Source organism: Mauremys mutica, chromosome 10 (genome assembly GCF_020497125.1).
Source record: "Mauremys mutica isolate MM-2020 ecotype Southern chromosome 10, ASM2049712v1, whole genome shotgun sequence".
Lineage (NCBI taxonomy): Eukaryota > Metazoa > Chordata > Testudines > Geoemydidae > Mauremys > Mauremys mutica.
In genome coordinates, this window is record NC_059081.1 from 58,859,916 (window position 1) to 58,882,849 (window position 22,934).

Consider the following 22,934-nt stretch of genomic DNA (forward strand, 5'->3'; position numbering starts at 1 on the left):
TTTGCATGAAGTATATTCCAGTTACATTATATTCACATTCCAAGCATATTTTCAGAAAGCATATGGAGTGCAATGTCACATATGGCATCAGCGGTAAGTCAGCCAATAATATACCCCTTCTACCTTTCTCCCCTGATTAATTTGCATATAACAATGCCTCACAAGTGACTCTAACTTTAATGTAGGGAAACAGCAATGATTTTCTGTTTCAGATAGTGAATAGACTTTTTTAAAAATCTTTTTCAGTAGAGCTGGTTGCGGTGTTCAAAGTTTCAAACAAGGCTGTTTGGATGTCAGAACAAAATCACAATTGCTTCTCTCTATTTTTAGCTTAATGTTAAGTTTTTTAAAGGGTTTGAGCAGTTAGAAATCAATGATACATACTGTATTTTAGAGTGTTAAAGTGGACTGTCAAATTTTAAGATTCAGCTCTTCTCTTTAGCCTATAATTCCTAATAAACAACCTCTCAAATTTCTCATACTGTAAAATCAAATTACTCTGCAAATGTAAAACAATTTCAAAGGTACACCTCTACCTCAATATAACGCTGTCCTTGGGAGCCAAAAAATCTTACTGTGTTGCAGGTGAAACTGTGCTATATTGAACTTGCTTTGATCCACTGGAGTGCACAGCCCCGCCCCACAGAGCACTGCTTTACCATGTTATTTCCAAATTCATGTTATATCGGGTAGCGTTATATCGAGGTAGCAGTGTAGTTATTATTCTGGTAGTAACCAAAACATGCTAATGCCACTGAAAACTGGTTAACCAGATCATGCTATATAGTTAGTATTACAAAGTATTTTTAATTCTTATTTTAATAGATGATTGTTGCTAGCCAGTCAGAACATGGACAGGTGCTACATGTAATTCCCTCGACCCAGCCAGGAATGGCACAAGTGATTATTCCTCAAGGGCAACTTTTGGATGTCACCGGCACGCAGGGTGAGTTTTACCTGTAGCACTTGAGGGTTGTCTGTTCTTGTGGCCAAACACATATCAAATGATCCATCTTTATGAATTCTTTATTTCCCCTTTCTTTCAATTAATATTGTAGATATAATACTAAATACCGTATATACATGATCATAGGTCGGTTCATTTATAAGCCGACCCCCTCCTCCCCCAAGATGGATAAGTAAAAATGGAAAATTTTTATAACCCATTCATAAGCCGACCCTATAATTCAGGGGTCAGCAAACTTTAGCTCCTGGGCCATCAGGATAAGCCTCTGGTGGGCCGAGATGGTTGGTTTGTTTACCTCGAGCGTCCGCAGGCATGGAGGTAAACCTAAGTAAACAAAGTGTCCCGGCACACCGGCTGCTTACCCTGATTGGTTGGGACAACAACTGGTGGGGAAATTTTTTGGGGGGAGAAGCTGGGGGTCAGGGGAGTAACCCCAGTGACCACCCCCCACATGACCCCACCCCTAGCCCGGGACCCCCACCCCATCCCTTCCCACCTTATTTGGATGTCACTGGTCTGGCTGGAGCTGCTCCGGCAGGCTGGGCAGCGCGGCCACAGCCTGCTCTGGCGGGCCGAGCGGTGCAGCCACAGCCTGCTCTGGGGGGCGGAAGCAAGCAGCACGGCTGCAGCTGCTTTGGAGGCTGGTGGGAGAGCAGCGTGGTCAGAAGCAGAGACACTCTCTGGCTCCGCCTCTTCCCTGCTGGCTGTGCTGCCTCTCCTTGCTCCCTCTGTTGGGGGAAGAGGCTGTGTCCCACCTCTCCCTCTCTATACTCGTTCATAAGCCGACCCCCTTCTCTGGTGCTTCCCTTTTTTTGCTAAAAAATGTGGCTTATGAACGAGTATATACGGTATTTGCATTTACAGCACTGTTCATCTGAAGATCACCATGCACTTTACAAACGTTATTTAAGTTGGGACAAGGTCCTTGTGAAATAAGTATTACATATTATGTCCATTTGAGATGTAGTATGGGTAAGTGGAGGTACTGAGGGTGAAATGCTGCCCTGGTTTACATCCCATGCCATCCCATAAACTTGAGTGGGGATTCGCAGAGGTAGGGTGACCAGACGCCCCGATAAAATTGAGACTCTCCTGATATTTAGTTCTTTGTCCTGCATCCCGACCGAGGTTGTGTTTTGTTTTGTTTTGTTTTGTTTTGCTCTGCTGGTGGCGCTCCATGTTTTTCCTCCACAAGCACCGCCGCAACCCTCCCTCCCAATGTGTTTTGATATTTTGTTCCTCTCATCTGGTCACCCTAGGTAGAGCCAAAATAGATTGCATGTCTATCTTTCACTTTCCTCAGCTACATTGTATGTCACCAAATTTGAGTATTCCTGGCTATCTATGCAGTTAGGGGCTTCTGCTCCTTCTCTGAAGGAACAAGTATCTGTGGTCCACATATAAGGCCTGCTTCAAGGCCCACTTTAGTAAATGGAAAGCTGCCTTTAACTTCAGAGGGCTTTGGCTCAGTCCCATAATTCTAAAAAATCTGTGAAAAATCAGTGAGGAACCCCAGACCCAGTAACAATAAAATCTCTGGAGGCACCTTCAGTATCATTCCCACAAGAATAAGCAGATGAAGTTGCCAATAGTGAATAAATAGCTTTGGGGCATAATGACTTTTTTTAGTCAAGATTTTGGAATGTTATTTCCTGTGCGTTCTGTTCTTTTGACTGTACCATTTGAAGCAGATGTCCGCAGCCAATGAGTCTGTCGTGATAGCTCTGGATATGAAATTATCTGCATTTTACTAGTTTTATGTAATCTTATAATTAATAATATGGGGCTTTTCATCAGTAGATCTCAAAGCATTTCACAGAAACCCAGGGAGGGACTGAGGGTGGTCAGTGCTATTATCCCCATTTCGCAGAGGAGTAATGCAGAGCACTGAGAGGGCAAATGACTTGCACAGTGTCTCACAGAAAATCTGCGGTGGAGCAGGAAATTGAATGCACATGTCCAAGTCCCACGCTGATGCCCAAACCCCTAGTCCAGCCTTCCTCTGCAAGCAAATACTCAGAGAGCCTTCCCTCCTAACTTTAACACTGTACATCAACAAATTTATCTGAATTTTGTGTTGAGTAGGTAGCAGTCTATACTATTTAGCTAGGCTATGAGAACAGTACATTTCAATTACAGTACATAGCATTGATTTTGACTTTTTAAAAAATAGTCCTACATTTGAAAAGTGACTTTCACTGGAGTCTCAACTTTCAAGAAACTTTCCTATGGCAGACCTTTTAAAAAAATGTCACCAGCCTACCCCTCAAGCATTATTTGAAAAACAAAGAAACCTTCAGAAGCTGGATCCCTGGGGCTTGGTGGTGTGCTCTTTATTTTGTTTGTCTTTTGCAACATAGTCTGCTAGAACAGAGAAAAGCCGTGCATAATTACATGTTTGGGGTTTTCATAAATGCAGTATTTTCTTTTAATTTTAAAAGAATTTTATTATGTTTCCAAATTGAGATTTTTGGGATGTTACACTTAAAAATGTGTAACATCTACTTTAATACTTTCTCCTGGGAAAATTTTTTTAATGTTTGTAATGAGTCAGACAAATCTGACTGCTTCGTCGGTTAGCAGGTACTGCCAGTTTGAAGTTATTGTTATATTGTTTAAATTTATAAAAGTGAGGTAACTCATTTCAAAGCAGTAAATGATGCCAAAAGTGGTGCTTTTACATGATGGGCCTGATCCAAAGACCAGTGAAGACAATGGAAATTAAAAAAAAAAAATCTACTCTGAAGCCACATACGCTGAGTACTTAGGGTATTCATTGAAGAAAAATTAGTATTTTGCCATTGATTTAATGGGGCCAGGAGGATTTCACCCTTGATATGTCAAGAATACATTTTAAGCACACAGTAAGGTGCGATGAAAAACACCATTGTTTGTGCTGTTTTCTTAAGAAAAATTTAGGCAACCTAGTGGAATTTCAAAAATTTGATTGTTCGCTTGTAAATTTGGCTGAACATGAGACTTTATCTGTTTATCCCAAATTTCTGAGACAAGTTCTGCTGCTCAGAATTTCATAAAGAGATACTCATTAACAAACATCCACAGGCCTTTCTAGCTGAATGATTTCTGCACCACATAACTTCTACCAAGAATTTGTCTTCATTCTCAGACAAACACTGGTTTAATTACATTCACGTTTTTTCTTCAAATTTTCCTTTAACTGCAGACAATTTGGAAGTGTCTCAATCTAGGAATATTTGCTGTGTGTACTAACTGCTGTTAGTAGATCAAATGTAGATGAAATCTTTATCCTAAACATTTATTGAATAACCATTACATTTTTCAGTAAAGAAAAATGGACTTGGAATCAAATTCTTGAAGTATAATCCCACTATTGATATTGAGTCTCTCTGTGGTATTGGACTAATACCTTTGCTGTTTCAATTTCCCTAGCTGTATAACATGGGTAGTAATAAAAAGGTACTTTACTAGGGATGTAAGGATTAATTTGTGGTAATATGTTGTTTTGAAGATTAAAAAAACTATATAGGTGATAAGTATGATCATGGGTGTGGTTTGTGGGGGCCAAGGGGCATTGTCCCCTCCAAACTGCAAGCCTTGGGCAGGTGCGACATTTGCCCCTCCCCAATGTGCAGCCTCGGCCTGACTGGAGCTGCCCTCCAAAATATAGAAGTCAAACTATGCCTATGAGTATGATCACTTTCACATGCAAATAAATCAGTTAGGATTAGAGAGACAAGTTGCATGAGATAATATCTTTTATTGGACCAACTTCTTTTGGTGAAAGAGAGACCAGCAGAAGTTGGTCCAATAAAAGATATTACCTCACTCATCTTGTTTTTCTAATATCTTGGGACCCACACAGCTACAACTGCAGTGCATACATCCATTAGGATTAGTCATTTACTGTATGTTGAAGATGTCCTTGCATGCTTATATGAAATGACCTGAGGCATGGGCCTCCCCATTTGTTTGCTCCTGATTAGGTGTGAAACAGATTTTAGTGTCTTAAACCTCCCTTGTTGAAAATATTAAAGCGAATAGATGTGTAATTTGTAGCCAACCGGGTTAGACTTGCAACTATGATAGAGATTTTTGAAAATGTAGGACAGATTATTTTACAAGTTGTAATTATTTGTTTAATCATGTAGGGATTTATCTGCTATAGTAGAGTTACAAAGATGAAACAGTATAACATCAGTGATATATTTGCATGCATATTCCTACATTTTATAAATCATCACTATTCATTCATAATTATTTAATTTCTCTATAATCTGCCATTCACTCTATTCCTTTATTTCATGTGCAAAAATGCTTGCTTTTCCAACAGATCACAATAAATCATAACTTGTCATTTCCCCGTTCTTTGTACAGTTATTAAACAGGAGGGTGGTGTGTTTTTTTCCCCCCAAAGATGTTTCAGAAGAGAAACGCAGTGACGGGAACTTGCAGACAGTAGCAGTGGCTGCTATCGCAGACAGTGCAAGCAGTTACATACTTCATCCCCAAGCATCTCTCACCGTGTCCAAAAAGACAACAACCAGGTAGGTGAGACGGTAAAGAGCAGATGAAATATCACTTTGGACCACAGACACATACAGTTAGTCATATCGTCAATTTCAGTTCATTTTTGTAATTGTGGAGAGTTCTATAATAATTTTACAATAACAAGTGATTGCAGTCTGTAAATACTATTGAATGACATATTGTAGGCTGCAATATATCATGCAGGGAACAGCTATAGATGTGCCACAGCCCTGAGAAGAGGGGTAAAATATCTAAATTCCAGAGACAGTGGGATGTGTTCTGATTTCATATTGGTGTACATTTAGAATAATTCCATTTAAATATTGAAGTTACTCCAGATCAGGGGTTGGCAACCTTTCAGAAGTGGTGTGCCGAGTCTTCATTTATTCACTCTAATTTAAGGTCTCGCGTGCCAGCAATACATTTTAATGTTTTTAGAAGGTCTCTTTCTATAAGTCTATAATATATAACTAACTATTGTTTAGTAAATAACTATTGTAAAGTAAATAAGGTTTCAAAATGTTTAAGAACCTTCATTTAAAATTAAATGAAAATGCAGAGCCCCCTATACCGGTGGCCAGGACCCAGGCAGTGTGAGTGTCACTAAAAATCAGCTCGCGTGCTGCCTTTGGCACGCGTGCCATAGGTTGCCTACCCCTGCTCCAGATTAATACTGGTGTAAATGAGATCTGAAAGTGACTCAGTGACTGAGCATAGGGAAATCGTGAAGCTGAGTAAAGTTTTTTGTATTTGCTATGTGGGAGGGAGGCTGTTTATTAGGAATTATAGGCCAAAAAGTAGAGTTGAATCTTAAAATGGAATTTGAAAGAACTCAGAGTCAATTAGGCACGGAGAGGCTGTTGGTGTCAATGGGAAAGCCCTGTTTCAGCTCATGTTCAGGGGGAAATTTGTTGGGCTTCTTCTGAGAACTCTGTGTAGAAATCTTTGCTAACAGAGTTTTTCTGTAGTTGACCTTTGAAAAATATATTAGTGCAGCACAATTTCTTAAAATTAGAAATAAGCTACTTTCTCACTTTTTATCTTATATCCTTTTGGTTCCAATATGGCAATACACTTTTTCTTGTGCTTTTAGTTGAGAATAAATTAGGATTCTTTTCATATAATTAATTTTGATTTTAAAAAGAGAAAATCTCTACAAATTGTAATTTTGACCTTTTCTTTCATGTGTGCCCTCTTTGGTGAGCCTCCCTTCTTACATTAGGATTTGGTGGGAAAGAAAACATGTTAGGTCATTATCACTGCAGCATAATGTTGTTTTGCAAACTGACTATATTGAAGATGTCTCTAAAATGTAGTAAAAATGTTTTGTGAATAGACATTTGAATGTAAGTTTTTGGAGATGTTATGCAGGAAAATAAATGTCCTGAAAGTCAAACATATCTGTAGCTGGATTTTAGGGCTCTTTGTGTTGGCAGTAGGTGATTTACTTGGGTCTTGGAATGGTAGACAGATGCTGATGGATTTAGTGAGTTAGAAACAAAATGTGACCCTTCATGTAGGGACCCCATTTTGCTCACTTGAAGCACTTTTTGGTAGCTGTTTTCAATAATTTAAGAATTGCTATATTTGAAAACAAGTAACATTTAATATGTATTTGATGTCAGTGTAGGCTCCAGAATTCTACCATGGACTTTCTTGTGTACTGGAATCTTTAACAAACTCCACCAGTCTATTTTAACAGTGTTCTAGCTGTGATTTTTATCAGGAAGCTATATGGCTTATATTTTAAGTATGTACTTAAGAGGTTTGTGGGAGGACAAGGTGGGTAGGTAAATCTTTTATTGAACCAGCTTCTGTTGCTGAGAGAGACAAACCTTGGAGCTATACAGAGCTCTTCCTCAGGTCTGTTCTTAAGTGCTCAGGTCTCTTTTTTGCTGAATTAGGTGACCCAACTAAATAGGAGAATACAGAAGCCAGAGAGTGGCGTTTTAAAATATGGCATTGTGTGACGTTTTACAGTAATTGTGTCATGTTGAGAATAGAAATTTATGAAAAAATTCAAAGATAATTGTCAGTTACAGGTGTTGTTACCATATCTACAGTTTGGCAATAAAAGTTATCTGCAGTCATAATACAAGGATATTGACAAAGGGAATCAAATATTGCTTTTACTTTGTATTTGATGTCCCTCTTGATTATCTGTCTCTATGTTTATTGCATTATTTTTCAGGATAGTGGAAGACCTTTTTCCTGTACCTCTCCAGCCGCTGCCCCCAAACACTCCTACGTGGGCTCGTCGTCTCAGGAACTGCGAGGTGGGCCGCAAACAATCGTAATTATGCTCCATTCATCTAGATTAAGAACTAAAATTTTTATTCTGTGAGTTTATGTAGATTATATGCATTTTAAATTTCACAATGCTATTAAAAAAAATAAGTCTACCACTTTTAAAAAGTGGAAGTGCTTTATAGCCATTCTTGGGTGTTGTGCAAACCTCAGTGGTTTGTACTAAGACACTGCTTCATTTGATTTAATTTAACAATCCATTAATTGGAGAATTTCTTTCTTGGGGCCCAAGCCTGCAACTGTGCCTGTAACTTTACTTTCATGAGTAGTCTTACAGGAATTGAATTCAATGGGATTGCTATTGAGAGTAAGGGTCCATGCCTGGTTGCAGGATCAGACCATTAGTCTACGAGAGTAAAGGTACCATAATATCAATATTCCAGAAGGGCTTTTATATTTTAATAAAATCACACAACTTTACTTAATAGTCTTCTATCCCAGATACCACAATATGTACTTGTTTCTCTCATTCATCAAAGGACTTTTCTCATATTATCAATTATTTTTCCTCCTTGAAGTGAATATTTTTCCCTTTAGCTTTCCCATATGCAGCTAATTTTGTTATAGAAAATTCTTTAGATTTATAAACCAGACTGGTCCCCTTCCTACCCTTAGTTATTTAAAAAAAAAAATCCATGCAATGATTTTATTTCCATTATATAGTGCAAGCATTGCACCATGATAAATGCCACAAAATTTACATAGTCAGTTTAAATTAAACTTTCCACCTAGCATGCCATTTTAACTAAACCAGGAATCTGCAGCTTTTAAATATGAGAACTACATATTTTTAAGCTGTCAAATGTCTGATTGCAGAAATATCACCTTGTGGCTAAATGTGATGCTGCTGACACGTGTAGACATCAGTTGATTTTAAATTCCTGAGCAATTTAAAATTCCTCTCTCTGCACACCTTCAAATAATCTGTAAACTAATTAAAAAACACAGATAAGACCTTATTTATCACAGGCAAGTGTTAATATAGTATTAAGTATATTGATATATACACCCAGAAGCCAGGAAATTGGTAGCATTAACTTTACCATACTGAACATTAATTTTGATTACGAATTTGACTGTTAAAAATATATGCAGTATGTACAACATGGGTGAGTTAATCTTGTTAGGATATTGCAAAGTTAAAGCTCTCATATCATTTGGGGATAGAATTTTTGGTCATACTTCATATTAAGGTTCCATTTATACATAGCTTATAACAGGTTCATAGATGATTAATCAGCTGTTAGAGTCCAACAGGTCAATTTGTTGCAGATAATCATCTCTAATCCCTTCTGTTGTGCTTATAGCCATCTGTATCACACATGCTGCTCATAACTGTAACATTTGCATAACTTCTGTTAATCATTTATTAAAGTATTTTATTTTATATAAAACTGTATTTGAAGTTCAATGGGGGTTAGGTCCCTGAGTCCCTTAGTCCCCTTTAACATTTCCACCGACTGTGTTTAAATTTATAACCGTAAGATCTGCATCCATATAGCATTTAATGTTCTCATATCGTAAGAAAAAGAAAAAAATACTGCTTGTGTTTAAAGTGGCAGTTCTACTCTGAATAGTGAGAATGTAAGATCTGCACTCTGCTGCTCCACAGAACTATTCAGAGATACTTTGTTCCCTTAAGTAACAAAAATAAGTTTATTGTTTTACTGCTTTTTATTCCTGTTAGCACTGCAGAGCAGGAATGAGCTGAATTCCATTCCTTCTTGTGTATCATTAGTAGAATTGTTTTACTATGTTCCAGTCGGTTCTTCTTCGAGTGATTGCTCCTATGCATTCCATTGTAGGTGTGCGCGCCGCGCGTGCACGGTTCTTCGGAACATTTTTACCCTAGCAACTCCGGCGGGCCGGCTGGCGCCCCCTGGAGTGGCGCCGCCATGGCGGCTGATATATACCCCAGCCGGCCCGTCCGCTCCTCAGTTCCTTCTTTCTGCCCGTGACGGCTAGTAGGAACAGTGGAGTGCTCCCTTACCTCCACAGCCCTAGCGTTTCTCCGTAGTTTAGTGTATATAGTTGTTAGTATTTTGTTAAAGTTTCTTGTTATAGTTGTTTAGTTAGTTGTATAGTGTAATAGTTAGGGAATTAGAGGGGTTAGCCCTCTTCTTCCGCCCCGGTGCGGGCTTATGCCCGGAGCACCGGGATTCAAGCCCTGCGTGGCTTGCCAGCGGCCGATGCCAGTGAGTGACCCGCACGACTCCTGCCTCCGCTGCCTCGGAGAGTCGCACAGGACAGATAAGTGCCCGATTTGTGTGGCTTTTAAGCCTCGGACGAGGAAGGAGCGGGACTCTCGTTTAAAACAGCTCCTTATGGAGTCGGCTCTCCAACCTCCGGCACCAGCTCCTTCGGCACCGAAACCGGCCTCCGTGAGCAGCGCACCGGCAGCACCGAGCCGCTCCGGTACCGACACGTCTCGGCACCCTGCTCCGAAGACCCGGCACCGCTCGCTCTCCCCGAGGAAGAAGCAAAAGGTGCCGAAGACGGCCACTGCGAAACAGCAGCAGAAGCCGTTAGTCCAGCCGCCACCGACCAAAACAGTACAGGCTGAGACAGTGCACAAGAAGTGCACCGGGCCGTCGACTCCGGCGCCGCAAGGGCCGTCGAGTCCGGCACCGCCCAGCTCCCCGGTGCCGACCGAGGAGGAGCTGAGGCTCCCGTCCACGCCGGAGGCGTTCGCGACGGCGAGGGAGCTGATCGACCTCACGGCCGATACGGGCCATCAGCTTCCAGCACCGCCGGTGCGGACAGTGAAGTCCATCGGAAAGCCACTGATGATGCGCCCTCCGTCTCCTGGCGGCCGAGGTGATCGGAGCACCATGATCCGCTCTCGCTCCCGTTCTCCCTCTAGACGGCGGTCGCCAACGCACCGGGGCCGAGCCGCACGACGGTCAACGTCGAGACGCCGCTCCCCGTCTCGTCACCGGTCGCAGTCCCGGTACCGCTCGCAATCGCGGTACCGGTCGCACTCCCGGCGGCGCTCTAGGTCCCGGTCACCAAGTCGCTGGCACCGCACCAGGTCCGGCTCCAGGCATCGCGGGCGATATCGAGACTCTCGCAGCCACTCACGGCGACATCGCTCCCGATCCAGGTCTGACTCCCGGCGCCGCCGGTCGAGCTCCCGGCGCCGCGCTTCGCGCAGATCCCGTTCGCCCATCAGACCGCATGACGACCGGCACCGTCCGTCGGCACCGGAGTGACAGTTTACTCCGGCACCGGACGTCCGCCCGGGAACTGCAACGGCTCCTCCCTGGCCTTCGAGGGAGCCCTCAGTTGCTTCTCCTGAGGGCAGCGCGGTAGACTTCAGAGCGGGGTCTCTGCCGCAGGACCATGGACCCCAGCAGTGGGGATTATGGGTGCCCTGGGCCCAACATGAGCAGGGACCTCCCCTCCCTCCGAGACAGCCTGGCTCGGCGCGCTCGGTGCCGGTGGCCACTGTCAGCAGGCCACCCCCGTCTCCAACACCACAGACCGCCACTCACGGCACGCCGTTGGGGCAGGAGACACTGGCACCTGATCGCCCAGAGGCAGAGCAGGCACCTGAAGAGGTGCTTCCAGGTCAATCCTCGTCCTCCTCTCCCGACGAGGCTGTGGCAGGGGCGTCACCATCGGAACCCCCGCCTATTGACCTGAAGGCGCACCACGATCTTCTGCGGAGGGTAGCGAAAGCCATCAACCTACCCGTCGAAGAGGTCCAGGAGGTGGATGACCCCATCACGGATGTCGTGGGAGCAGACGCCCCCGTGAGAGTGGCGTTACCGTTCATCCGCACAATCCAGCGGAACAATGCCGCCATTTGGCAGTCGCCATCCTCCGTCCCTCCCACGGCACACGGCGTGGAGAGGAAATATTCCGTACCACCTAAAGGGTACGAATACCTTTATGTGCACCCCACACCGGACTCCTTAGTAGTACAGTCCGTGAACGACCGGGAGCGTAATGGACAGCCGGCAGCTGCGCCCAAGTCTAAGGAGTCCAAACGCATGGACTTGCTCGGACGCAAGATTTACTCGGCGGGCGGCCTCCAACTCCGCATCGCGAATCAAATGGCCTTGCTATCCCGGTATACGTTTAACATCCTGGGATGCCTGGGGAAATTCGCGGAGCTGACCCCACAAGACTCCCGCCGAGAATTCTCGGCCCTCCTAGAAGAGGGCAAGCTGGCCTCCAGGACCTTGATTAAAGCAGCGGTCGACTCAGCGGACTCGGGGGCCAGGACGGTGGCGTCCGGGGTAACCATGCGACGCATTGCGTGGCTGCAGTCGTCCACTTTGCCGCCGGAGGTGCAATATACCCTCCAGGACCTCCCCTTTGAAATGCAGGGCCTGTTTTCTGAGAAAACTGACACCAGAATTCAGACCCTGAAGGACGGACGAGTGGCAATCCGCACTTTGGGGATGCATACACCGGCCACTCAGAGGCGTCCCTTCCGGCAACAACCCTATCGGCCCGGGCCGCAAGCCAGATCTCGGCCATTTAATAACCGCAGGGCCCCATTCCGCCGCAGACCATCGGGCGGGCGGCGTAACCAGTCCCAAGGCTCGTCCAAGGTCCCTCAAGGCCCCAAGCCGGCCTTTTGATGGGACGCCCGAGGACGGCGCACCACTCTCACCCCAGGATCCATCCCCTTTGTTTTCAAGTCGTCTTTCCCGCTTCCTTCAGGCGTGGTGTTCTGTAACATCAGACAGCTGGGTGCTCAACACCATTCAGCACGGCTACCGCCTACAGTTTATTTCGCCCCCTCCCTCCCACCCACCTTCCCCGTCCCTCTTCAGGGACCCCTCTCACGAGCAAGTCCTCTTACAGGAGGTCCAGTCTCTGTTGAGCATGGGTGCCATCGAGGAGGTGCCCCCCTGCAGGCGGGGCAGGGGATTCTACTCCAGGTATTTTCTCATCCCCAAGCCGAAAGGAGGTCTTCGTCCCATCTTAGACCTCAGGGAGCTGAACAAGTACCTCTGCAAACTCAAGTTTCGGATGGTAACCTTGGGGACCATTATCCCTTCCTTGGATCCGGGAGACTGGTTTGCCGCCCTCGACATGAAGGATGCTTACTTTCATGTGGCAATTTACCCCCCTCACAGACGCTACCTGCGCTTTATGGTCAACGAGACCCACTACCAGTTTGCGGTGTTACCCTTCGGCCTCTCCACCGCACCGAGGGTATTCACCAAATGCATGGCGGTCGTGGCCGCGGCCCTCCGTCGTCGTCGAATTCATGTGTACCCATATCTCGACGACTGGCTGATTCGTGGTCGTACCCAAGGCCTGGTAGCAGCTCAGGTGTCCGAGATACTGCATCTGTTTCGGTCCCTCGGCCTGCTTGTCAACGCCGACAAGTCCCACTTAGTTCCGACTCAAAGAGTGGAATTCATAGGAGCCGTCCTTGACTCCACTCTGGCCAGAGCCTGCCTCCCTCGGGCTCGACACGAGACGTTGGCCTCCCTGATACGGTCACTGCAGGCCTTTCCAACGACAACAGTGCGGTGCTGCCTACGTCTCCTAGGTCACATGGCAGCGTGTACGTTTGTGACCGCACACGCAAGGCTGCGACTTCGCCAGTTCCAAATGTGGCTGGCATCGGTGTACCGCCCTCAGCGCGACCCACTGGATATGGTGGTGGTGGTGCCGAGTCCCGCTCTCCAGTCGCTCACCTGGTGGCTGGATCCGGAGACAGTCTGCGCAGGGGTTCCGTTCCGCCCTCCTCGGCCGTCGATCACCCTGACCACGGACGCGTCGGCGCTTGGATGGGGGGCTCACATGGGAGACCTGCACACCCAGGGCCTCTGGTCAGCCCAGGAGCTCTCCCTCCATATCAACGTCCGGGAGTTGAGAGCGATCCGTCTGGCGTGTCTCGCCTTTCTGTCTCACCTTCAGGACCGCTGTGTAGCGGTGTACACGGACAACACCACAGCCATGTTCTATGTCAACAAGCAGGGCGGAGCTCGATCCTCCCCGCTTTGCAAGGAGGCGATGCTCCTCTGGGACCTTTGTGTGACCCACTCGATTCGCCTCGAAGCGTTTTTTCTGCCGGGGGTGCAGAACACGTTGGCCGACCGTCTGAGCAGGTCCTTCGCCTCCCACGAGTGGTCGCTTCGCCCAGATGTGGCTTACACAATCTTGCAGAGGTGGGGGTTTCCCCAGGTAGACCTCTTCGCCTCCCGGGCCAACAGGAAGTGCCACAGGTTCTGCTCCTTCCAAGGTCAAGCTCCAGGCTCCCTCTCGGATGCGTTTCTCCTGCCGTGGACAGAGTCCCTCCTTTACGCGTTCCCTCCGTTCCCGCTCGTCCACCGAGTGCTGCTCAAGCTTCGGAGGGACAGGGCTCGCGTAATACTCGTCGCTCCGGCCTGGCCGAGACAACATTGGTACACCATGCTGCTCGAGCTGTCGGTTCGGGATCCCATTCCCCTCCCGCTATGGCCGGACCTCATCACTCAGGACCTCGGCAGGCTTTGTCACCCGAACCTGCAGTCGCTGCATCTTACAGCTTGGTTCCTGAGTGGTTGACCGACGCAGAGAGAGGATGTTCGGCGGCGGTGCAGCAAGTTCTGCTGGAAAGCAGAAAGCCTTCCACGCGCTCTACTTACCTCGCGAAGTGGAAACGCTTTGCGCTATGGTGTGACCAGCGAAGTCTTAACCCCTTCTCGGCCCCCATCCAGACCGTCCTCGATTACCTCTGGTACCTGAAAGGTCAGGGTCTCGCGATCTCGTCCCTCAGGGTACACCTGGCAGCGCTGTCAGCCTTTCGACCCGCTATGGGAGGTCGCTCCGTCTTCTCCAACCCAATGGTTGCCCGCTTCCTTAAAGGGTTAGACCGGCTCTACCCTCAGGTGCGTCCTCCTGCTCCGACTTGGGATCTGAACCTGGTTCTCGCCCAGATGATGGGCCCGCCCTTCGAGCCCTTAGCCACGTGCTGTCTGCTCCATCTCACCTGCAAGACAGCCTTTCTCGTGGCAATCACATCCGCCAGGCGAGTCTCGGAACTCCGCGCCCTGACGGCGGGTCCCCCGTATACCGTCTTCCACGGGGACAAAGTGCAGCTTCGACCACACCCGGCCTTCCTCCCCAAGGTGGTCTCGGCCTTTCACCTCAACCAGGAGATCTTCCTCCCGGTCTTTTTCCCGAAGCCGCACGCCTCACCTCGTGAGCAGCAGCTCCACACCCTGGACGTCCGCAGGGCCCTCGCTTTCTACATTGACCGGACGAAGCCCTTCCGGCGTTCGACCCAGCTGTTTGTAGCGATCGCAGACCGCATGAAAGGCGAGCCTATATCTTCCCAGCGGATTTCCTCCTGGGTGACGGCCTGCATACGAACATGCTACGAGCTTGCTCGCGTCCCCCCGTGCCGACTCACTGCGCACTCGACCAGGGCGCACGCCTCGTCGGCCGCCTTCCTGGCCTATGTTCCCATCCAGGACATCTGTTGAGCGGCCACCTGGTCTTCTGTCCACACCTTCGCCTCCCACTACGCGTTGGTGCAGCAGTCTCGAGACGACGCAGCCTTCGGCTCTGCGGTATTACACTCCGCCACGTCTCATTCCGACCCCACCGCCTAGGTAAGGCTTGGGAATCACCTACAATGGAATGCATAGGAGCAATCACTCGAAGAAGAAAAGACGGTTACTCACCTGTAGTAACTGGTGTTCTTCGAGATGTGTTGCTCCAATCCATTCCAGACCCGCCCTCCTTCCCCACTGTCGGAGTAGCCGGCAAGAAGGAACTGAGGAGCGGACGGGCCGGCTGGGGTATATATCAGCCGCCATGGCGGCGCCACTCCAGGGGGCGCCAGCCGGCCCGCTGGAGTTGCTAGGGTAAAAATGTTTCGAAGAACCGTGCACGCGCGGCGCGCACACCTACAATGGAATGGATTGGAGCAACACATCTCGAAGAACAACAGTTACTACAGGTGAGTTAACCGTCTTTTATACTGTGCAAGCCCATTGAAGGCAAATGGGTTGCACAGGTGTCATTGAGGGCATAATTTGGAGTCAGTGGGGTTTTCAGATGTAACTTAGCCGAGCTTGTCCTGTGGAACCTTTTATTGCTGGCGATAAGTTAGAAGGAAAGAACCCGAGCTAAGTTTGCCAGGCTGGCAGGTAGAGAAAAAAAACCTCCTTTACTTCTCAGCTGAGCTGAGCACACTTGAGACAATAAACATGGTACCCCAGGATTCCACTTTTTCAGTCACTTGTCAGGACAAACTGAACGCTAACAATGTTAGCGCCTGCATGGGTGCCCTGGGAGAAAAGTGCACATGGGGACTTTACCTATTGTGCTTGTGCAGGAGCTGGCTGCAGTACAAAATTGTTGTTCCCTTGAGCACTAGGCTCAGGACCCAGTAGCATTCCGCAGCTCAAGAAGGTGAGGCAGTCAGCTCCTGTGCATGACTGTAGGACTGATGTCTGTCTGGCAATAAGGACAGAGCAGCAAAAGCTGCACCTTTCCAAAGTCAGCATTAAGGGCTGTTGCTGACCATGCTCCTCTTGTGCCAACTGAGCCATTCTCCCTACATCTGTTCTTTTCAGGCAACTTATCACACATCACTTATGCAAAACTACAAGCTTTGTCTGTGCATTTAAATGGCCCAGGTAAGCTATGGAGTTTACTTCACTGAGGTGAATCGGAGCAGATGTTTTGATGTAGCTTATTTTTTAAGTGAAGGATTATAATTTACAGTAAAAGATTTTTGATGGGCTGAATTAATGAAGTGCCTTTTCAGCTTTGTGGCAGGACGTTGAACACTTCACAGCATTCCTAGAAGCCAGATTTATTGGACAGTTGTGCAAGCTTTTTTTGACTCACTTGTGGACCATGACTGGAGCAGATAGGTTCATGCTTTCTGTGGTTCCATTATTTCCTCCCAGAAAGATCCCAGGGGTTGATATAAGACAACTGATCATCCATCTGAATGCCCCTTTTTGAGGAAAATACTTTGTTCTGCGTGTAAGTAAAGCAGCAGTGGGAGACTGACTTTATTTGGGCTACAGGGCCATCAACTTACAACATACAACTGTAGGCCTGTCTTACCTCACTAGGATGGCGTGTCCATTGTGCTTGTACCTGGCAGACTGGGGCTCGAATGAAATAAGATGGGGTGCTGGTTATAGAAGCCTCTGGGAAGTGTGGTGGTGATGTATTTGCTCCCATTATTGAAGACATGTTCCTGCCTTTTGTAAAGGAGGTGTGTAATCTGATGCTTGTTTGGATAACCTCACAGCACCTGGCTTCCCAGGTAGCATAACTGGCCCAAAAGACCAATTATTTATCTTCGGTGTTTGGCTAGGCAATTGCAAACTTTTACTGTAAAGTTACTGTATTTGGGGGGGAGGGATAGCTCAGTGGTTTGAGCATTGGCCTGCTAAACCCAGGGTTGTGAGTTCAATCCTTGAGGAGGCCACTTAGGGATCTGGGGAAAAAATTGGTCCTGCTAGTGAAGGCAGGGGCTGGACTAGATGACCTTTCAAGGTCCCTTCCAGTTCTAGGAGATTGGTATATCTCCAATTATTACCTTATTTCTCACTAGACGTCCTTCTACTAACTAGCCTCATAGCTTTTTGACCGTCAGATTGGATTGCTGCCATGTGCTGTAGGTGGGGCTACTCTTGAAGGCGCAGAAGCTTCAGCTGTTGCAGAATACAGCTATTCACTTACATAGCAGACCTGGCTGCAGGGAGTACAATGCATCAATTCTCTGTCACAAAGATGGACTTCCAGTTCACTTCTACATGCAATTCAAGTTTGATCAGCAGAACCTTATGTGGTCTGGGTCCAGGCTACCTGAGCATTCCTCTTTCTGTGTGTAACATTGTGATGGTTTGAGCTCAACCTTGGGTGTCTGAGCTAAGAAATCCCTAAGATCTGAATGTAGAGGCGGGCTAGAGGCAAGGAATCTCAATGGAGGTCCTTTTTCTCTAGAAGTTGTTTCCCTCATTGGTCTCACAGAGCCCAAATCTGTTGACCAGCATGGTGCAGGGAGTTGGGTTTGTTTTTTTTTCAGGCATTTGCCTGATGGTTGTGGGGCATATGTTTAATTGCATCAGCTTGTTCTGTATTTTATATTCTAGTGTAGACTATAATGTTGACTGAGTGAAACATACAAGGTAATATTATCAGTTTCAGAGCTGAGCAAAATAAACATACAAATGGAGGGGATTCCTTGCCACCATCAGGCAAACCAGCTCAAAGCAGGTTTTCATGACCTTCTGGTAAGAATCCATGAGCATCTTTACTTTTGTGATGGACGTATACCATTGTGGGAACATGAGTAGAAAATTATCTTGTGTTGGTATGCCTAATCTACATGATAAGATTAAGAATAAATATAAAGGGTGTATAGCAGATATCAGCCTTCTTTTTAATATTTAAATTCTGTGTGAAACTTTTTCTTAACTTAGCCCAATCAAATAATAAATAAAGTCTGAAGTAACACTTTAAAAAAAGAGAGCCTGCCCCCCACAATAAATAAAGCAATTAAATAAAGTAATGGGTGGGGGAGGGATTACAGCAAGTACAAGGCTGCCACTTGTTAAATGATCTCAAAATCACAATCCATTGTGTAATTCTTCATCATTTTTTCCTGATCAGGTGTTTAGTGGAAGAAAGAATCCAAATAAATATGTTTTTATTATATGTAACCATTGTTTTCATTGCAGAGAATAGAGTGAATGTATTTTCTCTGATGTATTTTATTCAAGAATGTTTTCTCCAGAGAACACTAAATGTTCTCTCTTTGGTTTAATGCTCTCAAACCTGTGCTCTGAGTTAACAACCTGCACAGAGCAGATTTTTTTAATTTCTGGCAGATGCCAAAATCCCTTCTGTCCTTGCAGCTAGAAATAGCAACAAGCATTTTGCCTCCCCATTCTCTAAGTTGTGCCTGGAGCTCTTCCAATAGCTAAAGACCCAGTACATTTTCTGTACACACCAGCATAGAGTAACTCCCTTAAAGTTAATGTTAGTGTTGCAGAGAGAGAATTTTACCTAGTGTTTCTGTCTGGGTCTTCAACCCCCTCAAGAACTCTCAGAACATGTATTTTTAAAAACCTGACTTTCCAAGGCTTTTGCTTTTATGCTCTTGAGAGTCAATGATTTATCTATCTTCCCTACTTCTCTGCTGTCATGGTTTATTCAGTCCAACCTGTTCTTCACTCTATCAACTCTGCATTTTTTAAAAAAAATTTGTATTTTTAATTCTAAAGATAGTCAAAATTTGTAATAAAGACTATTATTCTCACTCTGCAAGCATCTGCACTCACACCGAATCTTAGTGATATATCATTTGGGCCAAATTCAGTTATATTGTAAGTATGCACAACTCCATTGTCTTCAGTGGAGTTGCATCTACTGTTGCCGGGGTTGAATTTGGCTCAAAACATGGAACCATTGACTTGCAAAGGAGTCAAGTTATTATTGTTTGCAAGGCCGAAAAAACATCAAGGGAATGAAGACACGTGAAACGCTACCGTGTTTTGTTTTTTCTTAAGGTCCAATAGCACTCTTGCTGCTGCTTTTTATTCTGTCTCTGTCTACCTTCTCAGTCACAAAATGTACTTCCATCAGTGGGTTTACTGTGTACATTAGGCCCTTTTCAGCTTTCATCTTAAATCTATGGTATCAACTACTTTTCTAAAAGTCTGGTTACACCTTTCCACTCTGAATCATTTCTTTTATAAGGGTTTTAATGTGCTCACTTTCTGTGTCTGGCATCTAGCAAAGTATCTGCTACTATCATTTTTCTAGCACATATATTTTCCAGCTCTGCAGCCCAAAGAGGCGGTATTTATTTTCAAGTTGCTCCAGAATGGTTTGCAGAGAACCTGTAGCATCTCGGAGGGAGGGATGGGGCGGGTGCCAGCTATGTGTTGTATGGCATTTGTTTTTCATTCTGTGGTTTTCTCATCTGTTTCCTGGTTGGTGGATTGGGATATAGATGAAGCCCATTGATGACTACCACCTGCAGAGTCTGGATGCTGCGTGAGGTGCTGAGGTGTGAATTCACTTGTTTTAAGTTAATACATTTAGCAGATAGCCAGCAACAAAAGTCAAATGGAGTCAGTGTGAAGAACTTTTAGCCAGAGGTCCATTGTAGTCAGCTGGAGATATGATGCAAGATGGCATGCAAGTGACTGACTGTGACTGGCGTGTGTGGAAGAAACTCTGCTTGAATTATTTGTTCCTCCTCTTAGATCTGACCAGCAGGTTACCAAAAATATTTTCTAAAATGCACTGACATTTAATAAGTATTTATTTTAGTAGAAAAGTCTGAAATGAAGGGAATGGTCCAGAATAAAGGAACTAATTTGGTTCTGTCTTTTGGTAATAGAGAATAACCCCATTTACCTAAACATCAGTTAAAGGAAGGTCAGTTACAACTCCTGATTGCATGCCTTGCTCCCTCACCTACCCAAAATGTATTTGTGTTTGGAAGGTTTTGGATATCTCCCAAACCTTTAGAAATTGGGTTATGCTGTAGATAACTGTGTTATAATAATGGACCAATGCTCAGACATTCAGAGTATTTTACTTGTGATCTCAGATTGCTGACAAACACCTGTGGTATGAACTCACTGAAGGCTGATCTTGTGTTAGACCCTATGGTAAATCTGGTTGTGATGCAACCAGTGCATAAAGCATTTCAGACAGTCTCCTCGCCTGCCACCATGCCAGAGTCCCTGACTGCATTCATTTTCTTGGGTACCAACAGCAGTCAGATTGGTGAATAATCCTATTATTTCACCTCCTTTCCATGCAGAAAATTGGGGACTCGTACCGCGGCTATTGTGTGAGCGAGACAGAATTAGAGAGTGTTCTAACGCTACACAAGCAGCAAACACAAAGTGTGTGGGGGACACGCCAGTCTCCAAGCCCAGCCAAACCCGCCACACGGTTGATGTGGAAATCTCAGTATGTCCCATATGATGGGATCCCTTTTATCAATGCAGGTAATTAACTTTTTTTTTTTAATAATTATTTTCAGAGTTTCAAAATCACTAGACAGTTGGCCAAAAGAAGGATCCTCATGAAGCTATACCTTAGTATTCTGGCAGAATGTTACTAGATATTGGTAAAATCAAGGTACAAACTTGGGAAAGGATGGCTTAGTGATCTATGCCCAAGTTTGAAACATTTAGATTCCCTGGAACACAGGTTCATGTTCCAATGTGAGTGATTCAAGCCCTTCATCCTTTAGAGTTAGGTTAATTACCATAAGCATCTTTTGAATGAGGCCTTAAAGATGAGGGTCCTGTCTGCTCTGTATGGACATTGAAGTTTTCATGAGGGTGGTAAGGGATTAATCCATCAACATTACTAAGGTTTCTGGGGATCCTGCTGAAAACCTTGGGCAGTAGGAACCTATAAGGTATTTAAAATCACTCTAAACAATTTTTTCAGAAAACTTAACCAGAGAGATGAATCTTCTAAATACATATGTAGACTTTACTAGTTTGTGATTTCATATTTCTTGAGTCATAGAGTGAGTATTGTATGAGCGTGAGTGTGAATTTTAGATGTGAAACTGGTCAAGTCTCTTCTTGATTAAATGGAACCTATGGGATACGATACATGGTTGACTGCAGGATGCATTTGTTTGAGTTGAAAGTAACTGAAAAAGTGAAATGTCATCACCCATTTTAAAGCTAAGGCCATTCAGCCATGAAGAGGAACAAGAATATATTAAAGGACAAATCCAGCAAAACAAGCTTTTTTTCCCCCATCCCAAGAGAAACTAGATCTTTTTAGCAGCTTGTGAGATTAGCTTAACAAATGATTCTCCGAGAGAGAGTGAGAGTAAAAACATGCTCAGTTAATATTTCGTTTTAAAAAATATTGTGGATTAATTTACCCTGGTTTTAATATTGCCTGCTTTGACCAGACAGAGAGGTAAGGAAGCACTGTATATACTTTGTACACACTATTCTACTCATGAATTTTACTTCTAGTTTGAACACCCCTGTTGTTAAAATCCTAGACTTCTTTTGAACAGAGGCTGTGGGTTAAAATGGAACCCTGATTCACCAAATTCCAGTTAACTTGACTTCTTAGTTAATTGAAGATCAGTTATGTTGCTCTGGTGTCTCACTTACTGAGGCTCTATAGAGGTAGAGTTTCAGGCCTGCAGAGGTCCTGAGCAGTGCAGGACCGAAGTGCTGTTCTTGTGGAGTTTCTAATCTCTGCATAAGTGGAGTTTTGTTCTTCAGTCCCTGCTTCTGCTGAACCAGTTAGCTTTGAAGAAGCTGGCCAACATTTTGTATTGTTAAACAGAAAGTTTGAATTATCCAAACCCTGATTTTTAGTAAGATTCTGGACACTTGAGACCTTGGTAAAATCAGGGTCCCATCAAATTATTTTTGTCATGCATGCAGGCAAGGACGAGGTTGAAACTACCAAATTCTTTTTCATTAGTGACCTAAGCCAATGTCTATTCCCAGATTTTCAGTAAGAAAAGTCAGTGCACTAGTCCACTATATCATCTGGTTCCTTTTTGAATAGCATCTCTATTTGCGTTGATATTTTAATATCACATGCCCATGCAAAATAGTATTGATCATCATTTAGAATCAGCTCATATCTCAGCAGTGTGACACAGTAAACGCATCTGTTATTTCAAAGCTAGAAAATGATATTTAAAAATCAGGATGCTAAAGTATTTGGATTATGAACGGTAGGTGCTGGGGAACAAAGTTAAATGTTCTTCAGAACAAATAATGGTTCCCTTCCCAGCTCTGTCAGGCTACCTCTATTACTTCACTTTGATTTGCTGTATAATTTAGAACCAGATTCTGTCACCTCTACTTGCATTTAGTACGAGCAACTTACTCAATAAATAAGCCATAAGACTACTAATTGTGTAAAGTGCTGGTGCTAAACATGAATAAAGGTGGCAGAATCTGGCTTCAAAACTTTGTGTTTCAATTTTTACCCCTGTAAAATGGCTATGATAATATTTAATTACTTACCTCACAGGTGTTTTGTGAAGATTAGCTACACCTCTACCCCGATATAACGCGACCCAATATGACACGAATTTGGATATAACGCGGTAAAGCAGCACTCTGGGGGGGGCGGGGCTGCGCACTCTAGCGGATCTGTGGAAGCCAATTAATAATTAACAAGGATTTGAAGAGATCTTAATGAATGTTAG

At 45.0% G+C, this 22,934-nt stretch overlaps 1 protein-coding gene across 4 annotated transcripts in view; it reads left to right on the forward strand.

The window, feature by feature from the left end:
• The window catches only part of CARF (calcium responsive transcription factor), a 62,953-nt gene that overhangs the window by 16,584 nt on the left and 23,435 nt on the right, over positions 1 to 22,934 (forward strand). For 3 of the 4 annotated variants that reach the window (XM_045033062.1, XM_045033061.1, XM_045033063.1), the window contains 4 exons: positions 826 to 946; positions 5,364 to 5,493; positions 7,668 to 7,752; positions 20,544 to 20,733. In XM_045033062.1, the coding sequence (XP_044888997.1) occupies positions 826 to 946; positions 5,364 to 5,493; positions 7,668 to 7,752; positions 20,544 to 20,733 (526 nt within the window). Of the gene's footprint in view, positions 1 to 825; positions 947 to 5,363; positions 5,494 to 7,667; positions 7,753 to 20,543; positions 20,734 to 22,934 lie in introns of those variants that run through there. The other variant, XM_045033064.1, reaches the window with a different exon arrangement.